This window comes from Pseudonaja textilis, chromosome 16 (genome assembly GCF_049901715.1).
Source record: "Pseudonaja textilis isolate UNSWEBS1 chromosome 16, rPseTex1.2, whole genome shotgun sequence".
Taxonomy (NCBI): domain Eukaryota; kingdom Metazoa; phylum Chordata; class Lepidosauria; order Squamata; family Elapidae; genus Pseudonaja; species Pseudonaja textilis.
The window spans coordinates 2,761,887-2,778,730 of NC_142005.1; the positions used below are offsets into that span (position 1 = coordinate 2,761,887).

Sequence of the window (16,844 nt, forward strand, 5' to 3'; positions counted from 1 at the left end):
CCTTCTATCATTTTGAGGTTGGTAAAGTGAGGACCCAGATTGTTGGGGGAAAGAGGCTCTTTAAACCGCTTAGAGAGGGCTGTAAAGCGGGATAGAAGTCTCAGTGCTATTGGCCTTCCTTCCTTCCAATCAGAATGCTGTACTGCAGGCTAACTCTGCACACTGAGAACAGTTCAATTCTGACCAGCTCAAGGTTGACTCAGCCTCCTGCCCTCCAAGGTGGGTAAAACGAGGACCCAGGTTGTTGGAGGCCACAGGATGACTTTGTAAACTGCTTAGAGAGGGCTGTGAAGGCACTGTGAAGCGGTATATAAGTCTAAGTGCTATTGCTATTTTATCCCTTTTGGGCCAAGATCAAGTATAATTTCCCTCCAAGCCTGAGCTGGAGTTTTTTTGAGATGACATCAAAGAGAGAACAACTTGGATTTCCCCTGGAAAGTGGCTTGAACACGCAAGGGGGGAGGATCCCTTCAGCTGCTCCTGGAAAAGCTGTGGCTGCTTGCAAGCGGGGCCTCTCCTGGGACGGCCCCCCCCCCACACCCAGGAAATCCTTGGGGGAGGATCCCAGTCGAAAGAGGCAACGGCCGGACTTTGAGGGATTGAAAGGTCAAAACACGCGCCCTGGATTTAATCTGGAAGTCTCGAGATAGTCAGTGCAGTTTGCCCAAACAGGAGCCACGCGCGGCCTTTTAGGAAGCTTCGGCCCAGGGAGCAGTTGGGGTTCCCCCCACCCTAAATTCAGTTACGGCTGGCTACTTTTTCTCCTCAGCCTGAAATTAAGGGTTGGCACTTGTGTGATGAGTAAGAGGAGAGCGGGCACCTGGTGTAATTCCCATTGTCTTTGGCCACAGCTCAAGCCCCACCCCCGTGGCTCATGGGGACTGAGGTCTAAGACCCCAAGTGGCAGGAGGTTCGGTGTATTCTGGGGAGGGGGACATGGGACCCCTGGCGTCAACAGGCCATGGGGCAGCCACTCCCGAAGCACCCGCTCCGGAGATTCCCAAGGATGCCGTCTAGTTACGCTAACCCGCCTGGGTGGGCGAAAGGCCCGTTTGGGACTCCGGAAGAACCGCAGGGCCTGGAGCCGGGACGGAGTTAACCCTGCTTGCTGTTAGGGGAATGTGTGCCCCTCCCCACCCCCCCACTGCCAGCCAGTCCCCTCAAACTGTGTTGTGGTGAACCCTCTGCCCCGAGGACTCAAGTGCCAGTCATTTGCAGAGGTGCCCTGGGGGTGGGTGGGTGCTGAAGAGCAGCCCAGTGCCAGCTGGGTCTGCTCTCAGAGAAGTTGGAACATCCCAAGGAAGCTGGTGACCCTCAGCCGCGTCTCTGCCACCACGGAACCTGGTGTGGCGGTGCATGACTGGCCGAGACTGGGAGAGAGAGCCAGTTGACCGAGAAGCTGATCTGTGGTGCCCGCAAGACGGCTTGGATGGGCAGGCCTCAGCTCCGGGGCTGAGCATCGTGTGCTGGAGGAAGGGGGGGGGTTTGGCCGCGTGGAACAGGCACCCGGGCAGAGCAGCAGGCAGCGCTATTTCTCTGGACAAGTTGCTGGCCAAGAACATCGGTGAGGAGCGGCTTCAGCCGGAGTGACAGCCACCGCCTCCTGAGGGGTGCAGGGGGCGACTCCTGGGTGCCCCCCACCCCCACATAGGGAGGCCAGGCTGTTCCCCATCTTCAGCAGGTGACGGTCAGGCCGTTTCGGTTTCATTCCCCACAGTTGCTGTCCTATTTTTCCTGCCGCAATTATTGTAAAGCATTTTGAGGTCCTCTGTGAAAGTGGACGGCTGGTCGTGCAGATCTTCAGGAAATCCTCTACGTGATCCTACGCTGGAAGGTTCGTTGCCAAAAAGGAAGAACGACTTTGAACTGAATCACCTCAATTCTTTCCTTCTGAGGTCCCTGGGATGATTTAACCGCTTTACTTTTTGCTTCGGGGGCAGGAAGAGGCTTCTGGGTAGTTCAGGAGACACCCGGGAATCGCTTCCAATTTCTCGGGTCAGGAGGAGCTGCAGCGGAGGCCTCCGGCGTGCCCAGAAGCCTTTCCCAGCCTCGAGAATTGGAGGCCTCCGCGTGCCAGGAAGGGCCCGGTGAGGTGACTCAGGGCTGCCTCGCCCCTGAAGGCTGACACAATGGACCTGAGAGGGAGGTGTGGCAGGTGCGGCTTGGCACTCGAAGCCTCCTGAAACTCCCTCCCACCTGGGCCCCCCCCCCCCCGCAACGCACAGAGGCCAACCTGCCACCCCACCCAGGGCGGGGCCCTTCCTCCTACTCCCAGGAGGGGAGAATCCACCCTTCCAGGGGTCTCGGGTCGGTTGAGAGAAGCAGTCCGAGCCAACAGGGTCCCTCCCAACCCCGATGAGCCCCCCCTTTGGGTCTTTCCCAAGGCACAGTATCAGCCCCCTCCCTCGGAAAAGGGTCCCCCGAGGCGGCTGGGCAGGTCTGAAAGCAAGACCAGCCGGCGGGCGTTCTCTCCCTGAGCCTTGGGCGACACCCGGTGGGCACCTTCAGTACTGCCTTCCAACTCAAGAACCCCAGCCGAAGAGGGGCTCCTGCCTCCCCCCCTCCCCATATAATAATCCTTGACCTACGAAAAGAATTGGGACCAGAATTCCCACTGCTAAGCAGGGTGGGGAAGCCAGTCAGACCTGAGCTTATGGCTTTGGGCCAAGGGCCGTTACGCCAAGCGCTGCTGCTCTTTACGCGAATCGTTGATTTGATCTCCTGTCTGCATTATTCCCTTCTGCCATGCTAGCGTCCACTTTCTTCCTTCTGGAGCGATGGCTCCAGTTATTTCTAACCACCCCATTTCCCCCTTCGGACAGCTCTGGGTGGCAGGTCCAGACCATCCCGGCCCCTTCCGTCCATCCATCCACCCGGCAGAGAAAAGCTGCTAAGGACGTCCTTTATTCTCTTCCCCGCATCCCTCCAGTGTCTGAAAAGAAGCACACGGTGCTCAGCACCCTTCGTGGTCTGCTGGGAGGCAGGACTCCCAGACTCAACGGCCGGCCAGGCCCCGTCAGGAGGCAGCCACCTGGGTCAGGGGTTCTTCAAGGTACTGCACCAAGGCTTGGGCCTGCAGAGAGAAGGGAAAACGTCGGGTCTGTCAAGAAAGCCCTGCAGCCAGGCCTGGCCTCCCCTCAGCTGCCGGAGCGGCTGCAGTACAGATCTCTGCTGTCTTGCCAGGGCCTCTCCTGCTGCTGGGAAGAAAGACAGAACGCCGCTTCTAAGGTTTTCTGGAGGGTTTTACTCAATTTTAAATTATGGAGTGGCTAACCTTATTTTTGTCTAATATAGTGTAGGCCATGGGGGTGCAGCTAGGATTAATTTCATTATCCAGTACTTAAGATAACCATGTATAAGCATGTCATGAAATATTACTGGAAATATTCCAAAGACTTTTGGTCTAATTTATTGGACAAGAAGCCTCTTATGGATTTTTTGTGTAGAAATGAGCAAAATGAATCTGTGATCTATGATTATTAGATTATAGAAAGAAGGGCAATATGATATAACTTTCTTTGTACTTATAACTGCGGTGAAGAATATCAGAATCCATCTCTCTCTCTCCCCCCCCTATGTTTTCTTAAGTTTATATATAAATACCCTCAAAAACTTTACACACACACACACACACCTCCTTTCTTTTCTATTTTTCTTCCCCCTTACCTTTGCTTTCAACATGCCAAAGCCCACCGTCTCCTTCGCATACATGCACAACAGCAGGTTAGCAACTCTGGTAATTGCCACACGGCCCTCCTGGATTTTGGGAAAGAAAAGAAAAGGGAGGCTAAAGGAGAAGCGATTCCCAAATGGAGATCTCTTAGCTTGGCCCCCAGCATCCGTCCACTCTGGCCCCAGAGCAACCTGGGGCAACTTCCGCCTTGTCTCCAATGTTTCTTTCATAAGGAACGTTATAGAGAAAGGGGTCGTGTTGCAACTTGAGAGAACTCTGCAGGAATCTGGCTACAGCCCTGATCACCCTCCAGCCTTCCAGAGCAACTGTAGCCCCTTGATGGCCTGTGGACTTCCAGAATGCTGGGAAGTCATGGTTACTCAGGGGCCAGAGTTGTTCAGCCTTGTTGCAAAGGCTTCTGAGGAGAACAGTGTCCACAGAAAATCAAATCTTGGTGCGCGTACCATGCAGTCCATCAGGATGAACTTCAGATTGTCTTCGTTGAATGCTTGGTGTCCATTCTTGTCATAGGCCACCCAGATATTGCTGGCTATGGCAGCTGTGACTCTGGCATCCGTGTCTCCGTAGCCGGAATAAGCGAGAAGAGAACCCTCATTGTTCAGAAGCCTGGAGGAGGAGGAGGAGAGGATGCTAAAGCAAAGGGATCAGGCTGGAGTCCTGGAAGACTTGCCCAAAAGCCCTCTGAGATAAAACTGCCGCACTCTGGCAACCATTGTGACCATAAAGAACTACCTTGCTAAAACAGACCATGGTACGGAACAAACCAGTCATCGGGTAACTTCGGAACATCTCTCTTCCCTCTGCAGCTACTGTCTACCGTTCCAGCAACTTACAGTTTACATACATGCTGCTACAGAAAGGCCATACAGGGCTGTACAACAGTAACCCAGCATGCAGCACGAGAGTGTCCTACATTGGTGGGGATTCTGGGAGTTGAAGTCCACTCATCTTAAAAGTTGCCAAGATTGAGAAATCCAGAGGGGGGGGGGGGAAATGCCAATTAAGAAATCTCTCCCAGAGTTACAGGTAGTCCTCGACTTAGTTCATTTAGTGACCATTCAAAGTTACAACAGCAAGGGTAAAAGTGACTTATGACCATTTTTCAGACGTATGACCATTGCAGCATCTCCGTGGTCACCTGATCAAAATTCAGCCACTTGGCAACTGGCTCTTATTTTAATTGAGTTTAGTTTGTCATTGCACCTCGTACAATGAAATTAAATACCAATGCGATGACCTGGGGCATGGCACAAAAGAAATAAAGTCACTTTCTTTCCTTTAATACCTCCAGCTTGGCCCACACTGTCCATTTACCTTCAGCTGGAGAAAAAACTCACAAGAACAGTTTTTAAAGGGAAGAAATTCCGTCCTAGAACAACATACATATAAACTCTAACTAAAAATCCACACAAATCACGCTGCACCAATTAACTGGACAGGGCAGGAGAAGGAATTGCAGACTTCAAAGGCCAACAAAACACACACAGTTGGGAAGAGGCCAGGAACCCAGATACACCTCGACAATAAAAGATAATTTGCTTCCAATAAGTTGCTGTGGGCAACTTCCCTTTTTATAGACTGTTCCCAGCTGCAGCTAATGAAGGGAATCAGGGCCCTTTCCTCCCCCGTAAGCCACGCAACCCACGTTGCTCCCTTCTCCGTTCCTCCCTGAGTGCCCTAGGATGAAGAGGGGGGTGGGCCCGGGTCTTCCTCCGAATTCCTTCTGCCTTGCTCCACCTCTTCCCTGCTCTGCCCAGCCGGACTTTGCCCTTCCCCAGTTTCTTCCACAGCCAACGGGGCCACACTCCCATTCCCTGTCACCCCCCACCTCAGCCTCCCAACTGCCAGGCGGCGAAGGAGAGTCTCCCGCTTTCAGGGCCGGGGGAGGCGGGAACGCCGAGCCCCAGGGTGACTCACAGGGTGCTCTGGACGCCTCCCGTGTTGGCCTGGCTCAGCACCTGCGTCAAGGCCTTGGGGCGCAGCATGGCCGCCTCTGCGCGCTCAGGAACGGAGACGGGGGACACTCCAGCGGCCGGCTCCCTCAGCTGATCGGGCCCGCACCCCGGTGCACGCTGGGAGTCGTAATCTCCGGCGCTTCCGGTTCCTGCCCTTTCCTCGACACCACTCTATCTCCGCGCCTCTATCCTCTGAGGCAGGTGGGGCGCTCTGGGAGCTCGTCTCGCTGCGCCGCCCGTCCTTCAGGCGACGCCGAGCCCTAGTCCGTAGGAGGCCGGGCGCCGTTCTTTGGGGCGAGGAGGGGGCGCTACGCTTTTCTATCGCAGAGGCCCCAGCTTCCCGGGGACAGGGCTTTCGGAAGAACGGCGCGGCTTCCCAGGATAACCCCACCCTTGAACTCTGATCTCCGCCGGCGGCCCTCCGAGAGTTCCGGAAGTGCGCCCAGACCGCCGGAAGTACCCTGCCGGCACCTCTCCGCGCTCCCTCTCGCTCGCCGGCGGCCAAGATGGCGGAGCTGAGCAGCGGAGGCAGCGGCGCCTCGTCCTCCTCGCAGCCGGGCGGGGGCGGCGGGGGCGGCGGCGGCGGCGGCGAAGGCGAGCCTGCGGCCACGGCAGCCACGGGCGCCCTGATCCGCGTGACGGTGAAGACGCCGAAGGACAAGGAGGAGATCCTGACCGGCGAGCGCATCTCCGTCAGGGAGGTCCGGCCGGGCGGGGCTGCCGGGGGTGGGGGGAGGGGTGGGAGGGTGGGGGTCTCCGCGGCCTGCCTGACCCCGGCCTCTCTCACCCCCCAGTTCAAGGAGGAGATCTCGCGGCGGTTCAAGGCCAAGCAGGAGCAGCTGGTGCTGATCTTCGCGGGGAAGATCCTGAAGGACGGCGACTCGCTGCTCCAGCACGGCGTGAAGGACGGGCTGACGGTGCACCTGGTCATCAAGACCCCCAGAAGTGAGAGGAAGGGGGAAGGGGAGGGGCTTCCTTCGGTGACCCCCCGTTGGCCAGCCTCCCCCCCCTCGCGCGGCTGAGCGGAGGTGGGGGGCGCTGGGGTGGGGGTGTCCCAGCCCTGGCCGCTTTAAGCCTGGTGGACTTCAACTCCCAGAATTCTCCAGCCGGCTCTGCTCATCGTCTCTGCTGGCTGGAGAATTCTGGGAGTTGAAGTCCACCAGCCTTAAAGCGGCCAAGGCTGGGCACCTCTGCAGTCTGGCCAGTGGTTTGCCCACAGTGGGGTGGGTGGGGGGTGTCCTTCCCTTTTGGCGGCTTCTGATCTCGGGCAGAGGATGCGGCCTCCGATGGGTCATTGAACGGGCTGAGGCTCCTTTGCAGGGAGGGCCAGCCTTGGCCGCCCCAAGCAGCCAGAACAGCTCCCAGAATGGCTGAAACAGGTTTCTTCATTGCTGGTCCCCCGTTCGCAAGAAAAACAGAACAGCAGAGCTGGAAGGGACCTGAGAGGTCCTCTAGCCCAACCCTCTACCCAAGCAGGAGACCACCTACCATTCCAGACAAGTGGCTGTCTTTAAAGGCGTCCCGTGATGGAGGAGCCACAACTCCGGGAGCCAAGCCACCCCGTTGATTAATGGTCCCCCCTGTCAGGAAATTCCTCCTGAGTTCCAGGTCGCTCCTCTCCTTGGTTAGTTTCCATCCGCTACGTCACAGAAGAGTGCTGGCTTCCCTTGCAAAATGAGGCATACAAACCGGAGGTGATGTTACCTAGTTTGGGTAACGAAACGCCTGCAAGAAAACAGCCGTGCTCAGGAAAGACCCCTCACAAACCCAAGAGTTCGACCCTTAAACTCCCCTGCGTGGAGTCCATTCAGCTGGGATTTCTTTTATGCCCCGCCCCCGTTTGGGACCTGCTCTCCTTCACCCAGTGGCTGCCTCCCCCATGGCAATGGCCGTGTCTTGCTTGATTCGTAGGGTGCAAGAACCTCCCGGGGTGACGGTGGCTTCCCCTCCTGTTCCCTCTGCCACTGGGGTAGTTCTGGCCCCTTCCGCGGCGCCTCCATCCCCTGCAGCCCCCTCCCAGCCATCCACATCCAGCAGCGGCCTTTCGGACGTGGGAAACAGCAGCTGGAGGAGCAGCGCTTTGGGCGGCACGCCGGGGTCAGCTGGGGAAGGAACGCCCAGCGGGGCCACCTCCATCCTGTGTAAGTAAGAGAGGCCTCTTGACTGGCAGAGCTCTTCGGAAGCAGCTCAGGGAGGCAGATGCTCCTCCTTGGGTGGGTGGGGAGGTCTGAGTTGCCAGTGTCTCAGGTGGCCCTGCGGCAGGGTCATCCATCCAGAGAGGGCCAAAAAACGGCGAGGGGACTGGCTTTCGAGTACCTATACGCAGGAGTGATGGAGAGGCAGCCAGAATATGAGAGGCCGTTTTCCTGCTTCTCTTCAAGATCTGTTCCAGACCAGATCTGGATAGTCGGCCCCAAGCCTGCTGTCCGACTTGCCGCCGTTCCGATCCCTTAGGAAAGAAAGACCCTCAACTCCATTTGGGTGAAGCGACAGGTTCTTTGGTTAAAAGTTGCTGCTGGCTGCCGTAAAGTCAGGCTAGGGCCAAGATTCCCTCATGAAAAGTTACAGTGCCGGCCCCCTTGACCGCTTCGCCTTCAGCCAGCGGAGAGCTGCATAGGTGTTTCGAGAATCGTCGAGATGTTTGGGGCAATCCACATTCCACTCTCGGGGTGCGTGGCCTTCAGTGTTGGCACAAACTGGTTCCACGCCTCTTCTCTGGTCTTGGTCAACCTATCGTGTGTCGTCCCCCCCGCTATTTCCCATCACACCCCCTTACGTGTTTATTGCCTATTTGCCCCCCACCCCTTACCTTTGGATGGCCGAAGATTTCAGAACTGACCCCTTCCTTGGAGGCCGTGGTCTGAGCTGCTCTTCCTCTGTCCCCTCCCAGCCGGCTTTGGTGGCATTGCTGGGCTTGGCCACCTGGGGATGGGCTCGGCAAACTTCATGGAGCTTCAGCAACAGATGCAGCGGCAGCTTATGTCCAGTCCGGAGATGCTGTCCCAGATCATGGAGAACCCCTTGGTCCAGAGCATGATGTCCAACCCGGACTTCATGAGGCGGATGATCACGGCCAACCCCCAGATGCAGCAGCTGATGGAACGGAACCCAGAAATCACCCACATGCTGAACAACCCCGAGTTGATGCGCCAGGTGGGCACCTCCTCCATTCTTTGACTTGTGGGGATCGGCTGCCTTTGCAGGTGAGACCAAGGCAGGTGTGAGCAGCGCGGCCCGCCAGCCTCCTTCAGCTGCGACGGGTAGCTGTTCCCAGCCAGTATGGGGCCTTTGCTGTTCTGCGCCCAGGGATGGTCGCACGCTCCCTGCATTGAAGCAGGGAGACAGGAGGGGACGCTGTCAGGAAGGCCTGCACAGCGCAAAGGAGTTTGTGCGGATCCATGTCTTGGTGGCTCAGGGGCAGCAGACCCTCAAGCCCAGCCCTTGGGCAGCCTGCCCGGTCAGAAGGCCTGAGTGATGCCAAGTCCCATCTCAGTGGAAGCTTCTGAGCCCCTGAGGTCGGGGCGGCTGATGCGCCCGGTGCTGTGGGGCAGACCGGCTGCAGGCTCAGGCGGCCCCGGTCCGTTTGCTGAATGCCTTCCGTACGTTTTCTCTCGGACGACGCCTCCCACGTGGAAGGGGGCGAGGTGGTTGGAGACATAGGTGGTGCGGAAGGTCCACCCAAGCACAGAACTTTTGTGTGGAAGCTTTCCGTAGCCTCACCTCCCTGTGTCTGGGTGGGCTTTCTGTGCTTTGCGGGATGTGGTGGACGGCCTAGGCTGGGCGAGGGAACGCTCCCCCGTGGGCTTCGGCCCTGTTGGTTGTGGTTCTTCCTGGGTCTGGCTGTCCTCTGCACGCCGGAAGCCAGGCCCTGCTTCCTCTTCGCCCCCCTCCCTCCGTGGAGAAAAGGTTGGGCAGCTCTCAGCAGTCCAAGACCCAAGTCCTCCTGCAGACCAGCGAAGGTGTGCGTGTGAGTTAACGGATCACGGTTTTAAGACCTGAGCAGCCACTTTCCTGCCCAGCCTATTTCCAGAAGCAGGCAAGAGCTACAGTTGCTTTTCCAAACGGTATCGGGTACCCTGTCCTGTCTGCCTGGACCCCGGTTTCTGACTTGGGTCTGGCCAGGTCCCCTTGCACTGACCCAGAGGGAGGTTCTGCCTCGCTTGCTCATTTTTCACTCGCTCTGCCGGCAACTCCGGAAGCCGGTTCAACGAGGGTCAATCCTGGGTTCAGGCAGACTCTTAGGGGGAAAAAAAAAAAGAGTCTAGACCGTGTTTAATTAAATGTAATTTTTGTGCGCCACCCTCCTCCCCTACAAGGTGGCTCTACTCGGACGGGTCTCATGCCACAAAGAAGCTGATGGCAACCGAGGTGCCTCCCCTCCGGTTGGCTTTTAGAGCCCTCTGCCTCTTTCCTCAGACCATGGAGTTGGCGCGCAACCCAGCCATGATGCAAGAGATGATGCGCAACCAGGACCGAGCCCTGAGCAACTTGGAGAGCGTTCCGGGAGGGTACAGCGCCCTGCGGCGCATGTACACGGACATCCAGGAACCGATGTTCAGCGCTGCCAGGGAGCAGGTGGGCGTGGCTCGGCCGTTTCCCCCGGTCTCAATCGCGACCAGCAGGGACTCCGGGGCTGCGCCTCTTCTAAAGTCACCCCCCAGTCTTCCAGGGGGAGGGTCGTATATTTGGGTGTCCTTAGGAGCCCAGGCGGGTGGAAATCTTGGGGCTTTTCGAAGAGAACCTCGTCGGCTCCAATAGGGGTTGCAGTTTGACGCAGCCGAACCCAGAATGGCCTGACAAGCGCAGGTGTAGCCGAGCTTCTCCGGGGCTTCCCTCTGCGGTGGTTCTGGGCACCCCAGGCCAGCTGAGCTGTTTCACCTGGTGGTGTTAGTTGCTCTGCTGCCGGTCCCCCCGGCCCCTGCGACGAGGCGCGGGGTGCAGAGCTCCATTTCCCCTGGCTTCTCCTTCTAGTTTGGGAACAATCCCTTCTCTGCGCTCTCCGGGAGCTCGGAGGCCCCAAACGCAGCGCCTCTGCGGACGGAGAACCGGGAGCCGTTGCCCAACCCTTGGAATCCCGTTCCTGCTTCTCAGGGCCAGGAGCCGGAGAACGAAGGAGGCCCTAACCCCGAGCCGGTCCCAAGCCGGAGCACGCCCACCATCTCCAACCCTCTGGGCATCAACGCAGCCGCTCTGGGATCAGGTACAGCCCTGCCGCCCTTCCTGCTCAGCACCCTCCGCTTCCGTTCAGAGGGAGGCGGGGGGAGGCCTCGAGCTGCCCCCTCCCCTTGGCGCCCGGGGCATCTCTGTTAAAAGGTGAGCGAGGGGAGGGGCTTTTCGTGGGACGCCTCCGGAATACCCGTTGGACTTTGCGAGGGAGGAAGATTCCGCCTTCTCGCGCAACCCGGAGGAGTTTGGGCAAAGCGGCATTTGCGGGCAGGCGGAAGGCTGGACCCGCCGCTTGAACCACTCCGGCTGTGGCTGCTGGGAACTGAAGGCTCCTGGCTATTTAGCTGGGGGGCGCGGGGGGGTGGAGAAGGGGAACTGGACGGACATGCAAACGAGTGAAATCCCCTGGCGTGCCCTAGAGGAAGACCCACCCTCCCCACAGAGCCGAGGCCGCCCCACTTTCTGTATTCTGCCACTGCCTGGGGTTGCAGGGCTCCAGCTGTGCCCTTTATTCGGGGGGGAGGGTGGCTGGTCTTCGTCCCGTAAAGCAGGGGTCTCCAACCTTGGCACGTTTAAGCCTGGAGGACTTCAACTCCCAGAATTCCCCAGCCAGCTGGCTGGGGAATTCTGGGAGTTAATCCTCCAGGCTTAACGTGCTAAGGTTGGAGACCTGCCCTAAAGGACAGTAACTCCGCTGGCATTTTCTTCTGGGTGTTTCGCAGACGGGGTCTCTTCCCCCACCCACCCCCAAAACCGCTTGTATTCTTCTTTCCTTCCTTCCTTTCAACTGAGAGAGGCTTTTTGTGGGGTGGATTCTCGCTATGGCACGATTCCCTACGGATGAACCTCCCTTTTGCCGCCCCCCCCAAACCCCCACAGGGATGTTCAGCAGCCCCGAGATGCAGGGCCTCCTCCAGCAGGTCTCCGAGAATCCTCAGCTGATGCAGAGCGTGATTTCGGCTCCTTACATGCGCACGATGTTGCAGACCCTCGCCCAGAACCCAGAGGTTGCCGCTCAGGTGAGTCTCTTTTCACACCCGGCCGGGGTGGGTGGGTGGGTGGGGGGAATGAGTTGGAGAGATGCTCTGGTTCCCCGGAACGGTTGTCCCTCCCGCTGCAGGGCAGCTTTGCAGCATGGTTGCCTCTGGGAAAATGCAGGGGTGGGGGATCCTCGTTTAGTGACCGTTTGCAGTTACGATGGGGATGAAAACGTTGCAGCCAGCCCTCACATTTACGACCTTCGGAGGCCTATAAGGCAAAGGGGCCTCAAGTCGGAGGATAAAGCACAGTTATGGTTTCACTCAGCTTCACTTAACGACCAAGTGGCCGGTCCCGGTTGTGGTTGCTGAATGGTTCCTCTCTGTCATAATAGATCTGTGGGAGTGACGCGGTCACCCCTGCAGGGTCCTGGCGAGGGAAGTTGGGGAGGGGAGGGGAGGTTCGTGGTGGGTTTCGTCTTCCGAGGAGTCTGGGGGCCTCCGCTGCTCTTCTGTTCCTGGGGCTTCGGGGGTGGGTGGGTCAAGTGAGGGTCTTCTGATTGGGGCCGAGGGTCTGGTGACAGGGAGGGTACATCAGGCGAGGGCCTTGGGGGGGTTGAACTGCTGGCGGGGGGCTTTGTGTGGTCGGTCGAGGGTGGGGGCCGTCTCTGGTTGGCTGGGCGGTTGATTTCGACTCTTTCCTGGGCTGGTTGAGCCCGGGGGTTTCTGCTGGTGGAGCTGCCTGGGGAGGGCCAGGCGTGGCGGGTGGAAACGTGGCCGGTGGTGGTGGTGTTGCTCCAACCGAACTGGGGTTCCTTGGTCTCGGTGTGGGTCGAGGTTGAGGGCCCATTGACCCGCACCGGCCAAACGTCCGGAAACCAACCCGCGAGCTCGGAGGACGAGCCCTTCACCCTCTTGTCCCACACCTATTCGCCCCCACGGCAAAGTCCCGGGAGGGCTGAGGCTCCGCCCGCTAAGCCTGGCTGCCGTTCCCTTGCAGATGATGGTCAACGCGCCGGTCTTTGCTGGCAACCCTTCCCTTCAGGAGCAGCTGCGCCTTCAGCTGCCCGCCTTCCTACAGCAGGTGCGCCTGGCGGGGAAAAGTGGCGGGGCCTGGAAGCCAGAATCGCGGCCCCTCCCTTTCAGCCCCGCTCTTCCCCCTCCCCCCCCCACATTGCAGCTCTGGGTCCAAGTGCTGGACCCACAAGGAGAGCTGTTCCCCCCGCCCCGTGGCCTTGGGAAGACCTGTGGCTCTTTGTCGCACGCCCCCACAGATGCAGAACCCCGACTCGCTCTCGGTCCTGACGAACCCTCGTGCCATGCAGGCTTTGCTGCAGATCCAGCAGGGGCTCCAGATGTTGCAGACGGAGGCGCCAGGCCTCATGCCCAGGTACGAAGGGGCCCAGGTGGTCCCAGTGGTGGGGTCCGTGTCCCGGAGTGGGATCTTTCTTCCACCCGCAGCGTTGCTTCCTGGCTAAACGGGCGTGTTCTTGCCTTGCAGCCTGGGATCTCTTGGGGCCCCTCAGCCCCCGCACCTTCCGCCGGAGGGACCCCAGTCCTGGAGCCCCCCTTATCCAGCAGCTTGGCCCCTGCCAGCACCTCCCCAGCTGGGGACACCAACCCCTCCCAGCAGCTCATGCAGCACATGGTGCAGCTCCTGGCCAGCGCCAACTCTCAGGTAGGCGGTGGCGGAGGTCACCCCTCGTGCCCCACCTGCCTTCGTCCTCTTCTGACTGCTCAGCTGCCCCCCCCGCCCCCCACTTCAAGGGGGCTGGGAAGTTCCTTTCCTTCCACCTTGGAATGAGAGCCAGGTGGGGCCTCCTGGCTCTTTGGGTGGCCCCCCGATCTCTTCCAGAGGGTGCCTGACCCTTCGCTCCACCTGGGCTTGATTGTCGTGTGGTTCGAGGTTTGTGTCTTTCAGGACCGCATGGGCTTTTTTAACCTGTATTCTTACCTGTAAGCGGCCGGGGTCCTTAGTGATTGGTTGGTTTGTAAATAGAACAAATTACTACTAGACAACCTATGACTTCTTGGGCCATAGTTTCAGAGATATTTCCTTATCAACTTCAGTAACGACCAAGCTTCTTTGTGGGGGGACAGAAAAGTTCCCAAAATTTCAGGGAGGAGAGAGTCAGAGATCGACCCGCCTTGAAAGTAGCCCATGTTCCGGGGGGTTGCAGTCAAACATCAGCGGTTGATTCCCCCTGGAAATGTTTTATGATCGTTTGCCATCCTATAATTTTTAGGCCATAAAATGTTTTATAAAGTTTGCCAAATTTCAATTCCACAAGAGTCATGGGCTCTTGCACCCATTTTGCAAATTAGCCCATGAACTGACCTTGCTTCCTGGTCCAGGGGTCGCCAACCTTTGAAAATCCCCCCCAAAGTCTGCAGGAAAATCCCCCACCCCGTTTTCCTACCGATCGATCGTTCTTTATTTGAGATCGCAGGATACCGTCTCCAGCTCCGTTCTCAGGGGGGGAGAGAGAGACTTTTGGCTTCATGCAAGGAAAGCAGCTGAAGCCGCAGAAGTCTTTCTTTCTCTCCCCCAAACTCTGCCAGGAATGAGTCTTTGCCGGCGCAGCCTCTTGGAGCAGGAGAGGCCTTGCAGGGTCCCAAAGTCCCATTTCTGGCGGAATTTGGGGGAGAGAAAGAAAGACTTTGGCTGCTTTCCTTGCGTTCAGCCAAAAGCAGAAGAAAGAAGCAGCCTGGTGGCCAGGCCAGGCGTGTGGGACAAGTCTCCCCACTCCAGCCTCTCCCCCCTCCTCTCACTGTCTCGTGTTGTTCGCGACGCAAACCTTGTGTTCCCGCAGGCTATGTGGGCGGCGTAGCCTTTTGTTCCCGCGCAGCCTGGATTAATTGCTTTTGGGGGGGACATTTCTCTGCAGACCACCAACATTTTCTCACGGAGCACCAGTTGGTGACCGCTATCCTAGACGGTTGCCCTGCAGTGCCTGGTTCTGCCCACTTGCGGGCTGCCGGCCCCAGAGTTTTAGTAGGGTATACGGGTCAGGTCAGACAGCTGGAAGGTGATGCCCCTTGGATAGCGGTTGGGAACCGACTGACGGCCACGCCTGTTGCTCAGCAGCTCACGGGTGGTTTTTTTCTTTCCGCAGCAGGCCCAGAGCCCCGAGGTCCGGTTCCAGCAACAGCTGGAGCAGCTGAGCGCCATGGGCTTCATCAACCGCGAGGCCAACCTCCAGGCCCTCATTGCCACCGGAGGAGACATCAATGCCGCCATCGAAAGACTCTTGGGCTTCCAGGCTTCCTAACACCACGCAAGGTGCCTCCGATCACCTCTTGGCACGCAAGGACCTCTCCAGGGCCAGCCACGGTCAGACCCAGCCACTGGGACCCCCACCCCCCACCCCCAATCCCTAAAAGACTGGAATAACAACGCCTCCAGTTCTGTGTAGCATGCCCAGTTTTGCACCGAATGCTTGAGACCAGGGCCACTTTTTAAGACCCGTGGAGGTCAACTCCCAGAATTCCCCAGCCAGCACAATATGGCTGGCTAGGGAATTCTGGGAGTTGAAGTCCGCAGGTCTTAAGGTTGGGCACCCCTGAGACGCCGCATTGTGCATGGATTCCAGCCCCCCACGGCTGTGTTAAATCCCCTCCTCCCCCTTCTTCCCGCCCCACTTTGTTCTCAAAATTAGGCTCCTCCCCTCCTTTTAGTTTAGAGAAGTTTTAACTTCTAGGTAACCCAAACCGTTGTGTTCAATTAATTAATTGCTCTGTGCTTAGATTTCTTTTTTATTTTTTTGTTCCCTTTCCCCCAAGCTAAACCAGAAGGAAACGCCAGCCGTGGCCTTCCTGCCCAGGAGGGTCTCGTGGGGGTGGGGAGAGAAAGAGGGACAATGTTGTTAAATGCTAGTAAAAATAACCAGAAGTTCTTCTGTCCCTTTCACGACGACTCCCGTCTCTCAGTTAGCAGCAGGCATCAGCCGGTGTGCCTGGCGGGGGGAAGCTGGCTCTGCCCTCCCCAAGGTGGGTGCTGGGACCTGCTTCTGCCGTGGAGGGGGCTGCGTTGTCCCAGCACAAAGGGGTGGGGGGGATGTCTGAAGGGATTGGGGGCAATTGATGTGCCTGAAGGGGCCCCTCTACTTCCTTCCTTTCTCTTTCTGTGATCCAGCAGCATCAGAATCCTTGGAGTGTGTCAAACTTAAGGCCCGGGGGCCACACCTGTGCCCCCCCCAACCCCCGGGGCCTGGAAGTAGCAAAGGATTGGCCTGCGGTGCCTCTGCCCATCCGAGGCCCCATTTTTGCTGGCGGGGGGTAGCGGGAGGCCGAAAAGGGAGCTCAGGAGCCCGTTTCCTTTGGCAGAGCACTGGGGCCACAGCGCCCCCCTGCCAGCATGAATGACGTCGAGCTGGCCACACCCTCCTCTGCTTCCCCCCAGGTCAAACACAACCCAGATGCGGCCCTCAATGAAATCGAGTTTGGGACCCCTGCCCTGGAGGCGGTTTCTGGGGGCCCGAAGGTGAAGGGTGGAACCGACTCTGGGTTGCCGCCCTCCGGCTCGGTTCAAGCGGCTGGAAATCGCCACGCCTTGAAAGTCTGGACCGGTCAGTCCAGGCCTAAAGTGCACAATGGCTCAGCCGCCTGTGCCGCCCCCTCCCCACCCCGCTTGGGGGGTCTTGGATGCCCGTCTGGTGTTGAGCTCAGCCTGGTTTTCCCGGGCTTGGAAGCAGCGGCACTGCGAGGGCTCTGCTGTTTTCCCACCCAGGGACCCTGTTCTGGGTCCCCTTTTCCCCAAGACGGGAATTGGAGGGCTCTCCTTTTCCTCTCCTGATCGCTCCCCTCGTTTGGCTGAGCCTTGGGGTGGCGTTGCCTTCCTCCCCAAAAAGCCCGCTCAGGCCCACCTGGCTGCGTCCGCTCCTCCAGGATGAAGGCAGCCAGGGAGAAGGCTCCCCCAGGGTTGGTCCCCTCCCCCGTTGCTTGAGGTGGGATTTCCTATCCGAGGACCCAGGCGACAGCAGCCCCCAAACGTTCCTTGACAGTGTCTCCCCTTAGCGAAGAGCCTGGATCTAGAGAAGTGACGGAAGGAGC

The 16,844-nt window shown here is 58.4% G+C and overlaps 2 protein-coding genes across 2 annotated transcripts; one reads left to right on the forward strand and one right to left on the reverse strand.

Annotated features, from left to right (window-relative positions):
• Positions 1-2,888: 2,888 nt before the first annotated feature.
• Positions 2,889-5,846, reverse strand: LAMTOR2 (late endosomal/lysosomal adaptor, MAPK and MTOR activator 2). Its single transcript, XM_026717750.2, has 4 exons — positions 5,612-5,846; positions 4,138-4,300; positions 3,667-3,756; positions 2,889-3,073 (listed from the first exon to the last, which is right to left on the reverse strand). The coding sequence occupies exons 1-4, from the start codon at positions 5,677-5,679 to the stop codon at positions 3,017-3,019; spliced, it is 378 nt and encodes a 125-aa protein (XP_026573535.1). The 5' UTR covers positions 5,680-5,846; the 3' UTR covers positions 2,889-3,016.
• A 208-nt stretch (positions 5,847-6,054) lies between these two features.
• UBQLN4 (ubiquilin 4) lies at positions 6,055-15,694 on the forward strand. Its single transcript, XM_087913811.1, is given in 12 exon segments — positions 6,055-6,350; positions 6,444-6,594; positions 7,515-7,790; positions 8,540-8,802; positions 10,066-10,224; positions 10,621-10,849; positions 11,695-11,834; positions 12,793-12,876; positions 13,067-13,182; positions 13,294-13,316; positions 13,319-13,470; positions 14,912-15,694. Coding segments are annotated over 12 exon segments (1,941 nt in total). The 5' UTR covers positions 6,055-6,155; the 3' UTR covers positions 15,065-15,694.
• Positions 15,695-16,844: the final 1,150 nt, after the last annotated feature.

Coding starts and splice junctions, on each gene's coding strand:
- LAMTOR2 (XM_026717750.2), bottom strand. CDS start 5,679: ATGCTGCGCCCCAAGGCCTTGACGCAGGTGCTGAGCCAGGCCAACACG. Junction 4,301..5,611: donor GGAGGCGTCCAGAGCACCCT/GTGAGTCACCCT, acceptor CTCCTCCTCCAG/GCTTCTGAACAATGAGGGTT. Junction 3,074..3,666: donor TTGGCATGTTGAAAGCAAAG/GTAAGGGGGAAG, acceptor TTCTCTCTGCAG/GCCCAAGCCTTGGTGCAGTA.